The sequence below is a fragment of the Ipomoea triloba genome, chromosome 11 (assembly GCF_003576645.1).
Source record: "Ipomoea triloba cultivar NCNSP0323 chromosome 11, ASM357664v1".
NCBI classification, from domain to species: Eukaryota; Viridiplantae; Streptophyta; class Magnoliopsida; order Solanales; family Convolvulaceae; genus Ipomoea; species Ipomoea triloba.
Window position 1 is genome coordinate 5,245,119 of NC_044926.1, and position 9,457 is coordinate 5,254,575.

The window sequence follows — 9,457 nt, forward strand, 5'->3', positions numbered from 1 at the left end:
GGATAAATCAATCTTTATTCATTGAATCAGACAAAAAAAAAATAAATATTAATTAACTTATAACATATAAAATGTGACAATAAAATTTGTAATGTTGAAGTTTCCTATTAGAACATATTTAAAAATGAAAGTTTATTTATTTAAAGTTTTCATGCCTTTCTAATTTCTATTATTATAAAAGAAACAAATTACATAAAGAGTGGTCATGTCACATTAATGTTGTCTGTTGTCAAGATGAATTATTGCATAACTATCAGGGCACATTGTAGTATCTTTCGATGTCGCCTCCACTGAGGCTCACACTCATGGCCTCTCATATGGGAAGGTCACTACATGCTATCTGAGCATAAAGTGCTTGGCTATTAGGAGATTTTAAATATAGTTAAATTGAATAGTTTAATTAGGAGATTTTTCACATAAAATGTATGACATTCGCAGAATCGCAGTATTAAATAATACGGCAAATTATACCGTGCACCACGGTGTACATAGCAATGTGCACCACGTACGTAAACGACGTCGTTTTGAGCATTGTAAACTAACCGTCGGTTTTTTTGGAAATTACGTTTCCCGGTTCGGCCGGTGTCTGTATTTATGTTAATATTCTATGTATTCCAGGCAATCATTCTGTGTATTCTAGGCAACCGTTCTGTGTATTCTAGGCAACCGTTCTGTGTATTCTAGGCAACCGTTTTGTGTATTCATGTTAGTAACACATGTTATGATGTGTTTGTGCATTCGAATGTTTAGGAGGGTGATTTCTGTGTATTTTGTGTCAATATTCTGTGTATTCTTGTTATTAACACATGTTGTGATGTGTTTGTGCATTCGAATGTTAGGATGATGAATTCTGTGTATTTTGTGTCAATATTATGTATATTCTGGGCAAACATTCTGTGTATTCTAGGCAAACATTCTGTGTATTCTTGATAATAATTATGTGTATTATAGATAATGAATTCCCTGGAGTCATTCGCGTCCGCGTCCACTAACATTGAAACGACGTCTTTTACGTTCGTGGTGCACATTGCTATGTACACCGTGGTGCAGGGTATAACGATTGAAATAATACGGAGTAAGTCATTGTGGTAGTAGTTCGATGTTCAAGCCCACCCGAACAACCCACCAAAGCCCATGTTAATGCAATGGCCCAAAGTGGAAGCCTAAAAACCAACCCGGCCTGTTAGTCCATCTTGAAGCGGGGAAACCCAACTGCTCATAAATCCGTTCTAATCCCATTTCAATCCAAATTATATCATGGACTAGGGTCTACCTTACATTCTTGCTATCATATCATGCGTTAGCAATTATACCTGCAGTAATTTCTGTACATGTAGCTATTATTTTATGAACCCTGGTGTATGGTGTAACAATTGCTCCCTCACCCCACCCCCCACTAGGGTAAGAGCATTACAAGGAATATTGTGTAAGAATAAGACATGATTTGTAATAATAACTAAAGAGTGAATGCCTTTTTTGGTCCTACTTTTATTGGCCATATTCCAATTTTAGTCAGCTTTTGTTATTTTTGCCACATTGCGTCCACAGTTATTAAACGTGTTCCACTTTTGGTCCAGCGTTAAGTATTTTGTCTAATGGCCGTTTGTGGCAGGGCTAATTTTGTCTTTTTACTCTAGTCTCCTCCTTTACCCTTTCAACCTTAATTTGAAGCTGGTCTCGTCTCTTTTTTTTTTTAAAGATCAAATTGGAAGGGATCACCCAAAGTTACATAGTTGGATTTGAAGAAATCTTTACTAGCAATAGTTCATAACCAAACAAACCCCAGAATTAATGCATGTCATTCTCTGTATCCATTTCTTTTTGGACCATCTTTCGCCGCCGCTGCTTGCCTCCGATCTACGACCGATGCGCCGGCGATGATGACGGCGGAGGGAAGATCGTCGAAGGCAGAGGTTCAATCGTCCCTGCCGTTACCTTCTCCCCAAACCTGCTGCACTCCGATGGGTCACGGCACCGAGTAGCGGCGACAGTGTTGGTTTCGATCTGCCGGTGAAAATATCGACGACGGTATTGGTGTTTATTTAACTAACAAATTTTGAAGGATTAGTGAAGACATGCTTACCCTTACCCTACCTGAAAATTACAGCGAGCAAAAATGTAAACCCAAGGATTAAATTGCTAATGCCACCTTGCAGAGTTGTTGAGCTGTATTTCAGCCCTTGAAAGAGAAATATGTGCATCAAACAAATCCTGCAGTGCATTTCATTCTTTAATTTAGATACTCGATTCTCTTTCACAAAAATATCAAAACAAAAGGGATAAAGTTTGCATTTTTTGAATACCCAAGCATGCCGAGGATGAAACATTTACATAGGATAGAGAAGGTGAGAGAAGGCGCATCACTTCTGAAACATCAAAACCCAGAAATATGAGCTAACTAGACAAGATTGATATGGGAATTTAGTGTATAATTGAAGGGATTATTATACCTGCGGCGTTTGATGATGAAGGTGGGAAGAAGAAGTGTTCATGGCAACTTTAGATAGTGTTCCAATTGTTGGTTGTGAATGTCCTCTGCGCTTCTTGTCGGCGAACGGGCGGTTCCGATCTGTCGGTAGAAAGATCGACGATGGAATCGGCTAGATCTGAGTTCTCCCCGGCTCGGCATGGCGTAGGCGGCGGCGCTGGACTTCTGGCGAGATCCTTCTGACTATTTGCGGCGGTGGTCCACAATCAGCGACAGTGACACCGACGATGGTAGATGCGGCTCTGTCGATCGCCCTTCTCGGCTTATCTTCATCCGGAGCTTTGCGTTTCTTTCAGGTCTGGATTTTTTTTCTGCGTTTCCTACTCTATATATTCCGGCTGAATCTTACTCTATATATTCCGGCTAAATCTGTAAATCTGTAGCGGCCCAGATACGCCGTGGCTGCATTACCATCTTCCTCCTCCTAGCAGAAGCCGAGTATCAGAGTATGTTGAGCTCAGAGTCAACACCCTCTCCATCGGCCAATCCTCAAAGCTACCTCCAGTCCAGCATAAAAAGATTAAAATATCCCTGTCATAAACGACCCTTAGACGGAAAAACTAACGTTGGACCAAAAGTGGAACACGTTTAATAACTGTGGACGCAATGTGGCAAAAATAACAAAAGCGGATAAAATTGAAATATGGCTAATAAAAGTAAGACCAAAAAAGGCATTCACTCATAACTAAACAAGATCAATTTATACATAGAGATTCCAACTAATTTAGCTAACTTCGTGGTGGGCCACAAAACTTGGTCGACACCCGCAAGGTGGGCCGCGGAGTTGGGCCACATCTTGCCACCACGCCCTAGAAACAAGCTGTGACGGAACGGCAATCTCGGGTAGCCTCAACCAGATTGCCTTCTTAGTCTGGACCACCTTCTTGGTCCCGGTCGCCGTATTGAGCACGAGTCATCTTCTTGGGCAACCCAAATCATCTTATTAGGCTCGGAACCATGGGCTCCTAGGTACGGAGTTAGAAAATCGAATGAGTGGAGGCGAAATTTAAATTACGAAATAAATATCAATGAAAAAATATCAAACAGTCATAATAAGGTTAAAATACAAAAGAGATTATAAATTACAAATTTACAATAGAATGTTTTTGATAAATTACATTATAATTTGGGTCGAAGCAAAAAATATACTTGAGTGGGGTAAAAATGTGAAAATATTTATAACAAAAATATGAAACATAATCAGATAAAATAAGAATAAATGTTGCTAATGAGATTTGAATCTATATCACAAGCTTTCAAACATCAAATTTGGAGTTCAACCAAGCTATTCAAATTATTAAGAATTTGAACATAAACATAGGCCAGGTTTTATATATACTTTTATGCTATATATGTAAATATATACATACATATATATAAACAATCATTATTGCATGGACCATAAATAAAAAGTATATTTTTAAAAATGTACTAAAAGTACATTATTTTTGTACATAAAGTACATTATTTTAGAGTACATTATTTAAGTATTGAAGGTACATTATTTTATATATACTATCAAATAATGTACCTTCAGTACAAAAATAATATACTTTTTATTTTTGGTCCACACAGATGCGTGGACCATGGTCCATGTAATAATTTGTCATTTTAGTTGAGATTGAACACATGCTTCAGTTTTGGTATCAAAGTCAACCCCATGCCAAATCTTCGCATGTGTTGCTTGGAGCCCATAAAAAAGCAGGAGGCGTGTTGAGCATATTTTAACATAAATGTGCAGTTCAACTATCAGCTTATGCTTTTAGTTGAGATGAAGCACATGCTTCAATTACATAAATAATATATAAACATAAATATGCAATCCAACTATCAACTTATACTTTCAGTTAAGATGGAACGCATGCTTCAATTTTGTTATTAGAATTCACAATGTAGTATGAACCCTGATACATGATATAACAATTAGTAGTGAAAAATCTCAAATTCCAAGGGTATAAATGACCAATATGCATAAGTAAATAATCCGATATTCATGTTATCAAAAGAGAATTTTCATTCTCACCAACATTCTCTCGATGAAATTCATTGTAAAGTGTCTTCTTAATATAGTTTGCTTCTCATATTTGATTTACAAATTATTGTACACAAATGAAGTTTACTCAATGCATAGTAATTAAAGAGTAATTGCAAATTTACTCATCATTAAAAATAAAAATAAATTAAATTAAAAAAAGTTTCTTCACAAATATTGTCACAAAACTTGAAAGCCAGCATTTGAACAATTTGCAATAATGCATTTCAGGTGCAGTAGTTTCCAACATGCTAGATGGAGCCTTCAAAATCCTTTTTCAGTTATGAACTCGAGTCAATTAACCGCAGAAAACACAAATTACACATTGTTTTTTCTTCAAGATGGCTATTTCGTTCTGCATGATTACAGCATTTTCCTCCCCCAAAAGCCCTGTAGAAAAGTAGTGGTGTATGGAAGCTCGATACGGGAACTAAGAAAGCACCGCGATTACATCAGACACCCTCAACACAATGTAATCCGAACCATCAACACCTTTAAATTCATTCCCAGCATACTTGGAAAAGAGGATAATGCTTCCCGTAGAAACTGATAAAGATTTCCTGTTCCCTTCTTCATCGAGAAGACCAGGCCCGACAGCCAGAACCTGTTATTTCAAGCAAGGTGAAAGCTAAGAATGGAGATCCAGCCTCAGGAGCTGAGGATGTCTATTGTGAAATGAAACTGTTATGGAATATATATTAAATATATGGAGTCTCTATAGATTAGACAGTCTTAGGAATTTAAGTAGGTAGGCATATGGAAACTTGTTTCCTATTCGAAGTCTTCTAGCACCTATTTTTAGGGCTTTGTATTCTCTTTTCTATATGACAGTATTTGACAGCATATTCAGAAATCTTCTCTTTACTTTCGTAACAGAAACAGACAACGTGCTCGAGCAAACTTCTTACCGTGCCAATGGAAGGCTTCTCCTTGCTTGCTGCACTAAGCAACAAGCCTCCCGAAGTGTTTTCCTCAACTTCAGCAACCTGTTCAAGATGAATAAGACCAATCATTTTAGGCTAATGAAACCTAGAGTTAATGCAAGCAAAAGAATGATTGAAAATGATCACATTAGAGGAAGAGTGTCATCACTTCAGTACTCCGCCCGATATAATACTCTGGACTTCACTAGGCTAAATAACTGATCACTGTGTATAATATTAAACAATTTGAAGTAGATGTTCCAGATTTGTCAGAAGTGTTCTACACAACACTTCTCCCTTCATGCCAAAAAAAAAATGTAATAAACATCTACTTTACATTCTTCAAATGATGAACACGAAGTGCCCTCTTGCAAAAAGCTAGTGAGATATTGACAATTCTGGGGGAGACAAAACGAATCAAAATTGTAGGTAAAATAAAATGGACTGCTGATATTTTAGGATTAACAATGATAATAGTTGTTTCATGGTAATTAAGGTCACTATCTTAGAAACAATGTCAGCTACAACTTCCATTTTTTGAGCTTCCAAATTCAGAGTGCATCATATTGAAAACCCAGCTCAAAATTACAGCTAGTCCAGAGTTTGACACCACTTGTCATTTTGCTTTAGTATCTCCCCATTTTGGCTAGACTTGATGATGTTGCTTATTCCTTTGTTTTATAATAATCATTTTTACTACTTCATCCTTATTTTAACTTGCAAGAGATTAGAATATCCTAGAGATATTCTCTAAACTAGTAATGTCAAAGTGGGTCAATGGGTGGGCCTAGAAAATGCTAGCCCACCCCGTCCCCACCAAGGCCCATGGGCTTGGTGTGTCCGCTCGCCAAATTTTTAAAAAATTATATTTAATTAAAAATTAAATTTAAAAAACTAATAAATTAGACAATAATAAAATTAGTACAAAATTTAAAAATTCAAATGATAAAATTTTAAATCGAAAGTTAATTAATTAATATTAAAGAGCCACTATATAAAGAGAGTTTTGATTGAACATAAATCATTCTTAGATCTTACTATCTTAGCTTCCTATGCTCTCTCGGTCTCCCATATCCCTCATCTCTCCTGAATATTGTAAGCTAGGTGTGCATTCTAGTCTTTAATTCAAGTGTATGAATATAGAGACAGTTATGTAAACCTTGAGGGGACAACACCGCTTTAATACTTAAACCGGTAACAGTGAAATCGTTTCTAAGGTAGTGGCCTAGTTAATCCTAAAATATCAGTAATTTATTTTACCTACAATATAGAAAAGATTTCACCACCACAAGTGTAGGTATTAAAGCAGTGTCATCCCCTAAGGTTTACGGTTTACGGTTTACCCAACTATCTCTATATTCGTACACTCAAATTAGAGACGAGAACTCACAATATTTAGGGAGAGACGATGGGTATGAGAGAGTAGAGAAAGCTCTGGATGATTTTATGTTCAATCAAAACACCTTATATAGTTGTTCCTTAACAGGTTTTGTTAAAATTCCGATTAATAATAACCATACAAATTATTATCAATATTTCCTAAAAACTAAAGCCACAATAGAAAGAAAGAACCCGTCAATTGACCAATTTCTACTTTGCATTTCTCTCACAAAAGTAACTAGCATCTCCTTGTACTTTAGGATTTTGTTCAATTTAGGTCATCTTCTTGAAAGCATTAAAATTGCTGACAAAGCTTGCCATCTTAACTCTATGTGTGTGTGTGTAATTATTAATATTTAAAATTAAAATTAAAAATATATGACGGCAATTTTTAACATGTCATTGATTTGATAGCTAAACCATCAGCAATTTTAATGGTAATGGTTAGTTTTTGTCCTCAAATTTATCAATTCCAAATCTACATGGACCAAATTGATTGTTTTAAGTACAGGGACTAAACTGAATAAAACCATATTGTGTAAATCTCAGGTACTTCAGTGGAGAGAAAGAGGGAAGAGATTAAATACACTGATGAAGCAAATAACCAGGCAACGGAGACTAACCTTAATTAGAACTCTGTCATTTAGGGGTTTCAAGTCCTTGACATCATCTGTATCAAGAAATGAACAATCATATGATATTGACATTTTTATTTACTTAACAGATATACCCATCTAAACCTATAAAAAATATGTAAAATTTTCACCATTTGAAGTGGATTGCATTCAAAACTAACAAAATTCAACCTCTTCACCAAATATAGGCCCAGCCTAGATATGCTTAAGCACTTTTCAATAAGCTCCATGAAATAACCTTAAAATAGCTTTGGTGGGTTTTGCATTTTAATTGACTTCTGACTAGTAATTTTACAACAATAGTCAATACGCTCCTTGAATAGGTTAAAGGAATTAATTAAAATCAACTTTTCAGATGCTATAGGCTCTTTTTAAAAAGCATATCTGAACACAGTAAAAAACGAGTATAAGGGCTTACAAAAGTCCATAACCCAAATAAACTAAAAATAATCTCATCAAAATAAAGCCTTAGAACCAAGACAGTGAAGCCATCACCTTCCCCCCTTAACCAAAATATTGCAATTAGAATACTAACAAATACTATGTCCCTAACAAGGTAGGCCGAGAAGCACAGTTCCGATGTCCAACCAAACTACAACCATAAGCATACGAACCGCTATGCAGTGCAATACTTCCAGGAAAAAAGTTGTTAGATACAAAATACACCAACCCATTAAGATTGATGCTCATATTCTCTAAGAAATCCTTTATTAAATCACAAAGGAACTTAACAGGCTACACCAAAATTGGAGTGATAAACAACTCAATGCACCCTAATTTTACTACAAGGAGCTGAGATACATTCCCAAATTCTCAAAATTAAGCCCACAAAGCACGTACACGACTTACCATACATCACAACTAAGCTAGATTTGTACTCCATAAAATTGTATCTCATCTAACTCTTCTCAAAGTGTTCACTATCCTTCAAAATTTTGTTCCAAATTCCGACTTGAAAATGAACAAGATACGTTTTTCTTTTTGTATAGGAAAAGAACACACAGACAACAAGAACATACTACAGGAAAAGAACACACAGACAACAACAAGACGCGACTTTGACGGTACTGGAAGACCTGAGCCCTTCGAATAGAGCAAAACCCTTTGCCGAGATAGTTGATGCAGTAAGCTGAGTCGTTGTCATTCTCGTTCGTTTTGACCCGAAATCTGTAACACCCACTGAAGATTAACCAATTTGCAGAATACCCAGAAGAAGAAAATGGGAATTCAACGAAGAAATGCAACATAAATTTGCATACCTGAAAGAAAGCGGGAGAGAAACCGTTGAACTACGCAGTGAGACGAAATGGATAAAACTCCGGAAGGTTCAAGATAGGTGTATGAGGTAGTCTACATTTCTACCAAAGAAAATGACACCTAAAAATTGTGACATTATTTCAAAATGTTACAAATAGGCCATGTGGATATGCTATGGTAGATTGGTAGGTCATTAATCGATATTTTATCTTTATTGCACCAAAATAAAATGTTGATAGATTTAATTGCTACTTTAAAAAGTTTAAGGGCTATTTGATATTTTTTCCAATATTATATTATACTGTATGATATATAATTCTATTTAAAGATGTAATATAATCAATATTAATAATTCATATATCTCATGGAAGATGACAAGTGTAGGTGCGGGAGTGAAGATAGTAGAGCGGTTACCTCTTCGGTTAGTGTCGGAACTACCTCCGTGGCACGCCAAGTAAGCATTGTTTTGTATATTTGGTTGCCACATAAGCATAAATAAAAAATGAAAAAGAAAAAAAAAACCTTTATCTCGTCCAGCCCTAAAACACGCATCCTCACTTGAACAACCGGCGATGACTGAGCACCATCGCCCTTCCTGGCCCTAATCGCATCACCATCCGACTTTGTAGCACTAATCGCAGCTCCACCCCATCGCCACCACCGTTCGCAACAGTAATTGACGCTCCACCACGACTCTAATCGTAGTCCTAATCACACTACCTTTGTTCGTAGCCGTAATCGC

General features: G+C 36.2%; 1 protein-coding gene across 1 annotated transcript; it reads right to left on the reverse strand.

The window, feature by feature from the left end:
* Positions 1-4,530: 4,530 nt before the first annotated feature.
* On the reverse strand, positions 4,531-8,801 carry LOC115997073 (20 kDa chaperonin, chloroplastic-like). The gene is made up of 5 exons (XM_031236545.1): positions 8,718-8,801; positions 8,500-8,637; positions 7,447-7,493; positions 5,429-5,506; positions 4,531-5,124 (listed from the first exon to the last, which is right to left on the reverse strand). The coding sequence occupies exons 2-5, from the start codon at positions 8,600-8,602 to the stop codon at positions 4,951-4,953; spliced, it is 402 nt and encodes a 133-aa protein (XP_031092405.1). The 5' UTR covers positions 8,603-8,637; positions 8,718-8,801; the 3' UTR covers positions 4,531-4,950.
* Between the last annotated feature and the right edge of the window lie 656 nt (positions 8,802-9,457).

What these genes read in the sequence shown, in the direction of transcription:
- LOC115997073 (XM_031236545.1), bottom strand. Translation starts at nt 8,602, where the DNA reads ATGACAACGACTCAGCTTACTGCATCAACTATCTCGGCAAAGGGTTTT. An exon ending in ATGACAGAGTTCTAATTAAG is followed by an intron (nt 5,507 to 7,446) that starts GTTAGTCTCCGT and finishes CATCTTGAACAG; the next exon opens with GTTGCTGAAGTTGAGGAAAA. An exon ending in AGAAGCCTTCCATTGGCACG is followed by an intron (nt 5,125 to 5,428) that starts GTAAGAAGTTTG and finishes TTGAAATAACAG; the next exon opens with GTTCTGGCTGTCGGGCCTGG.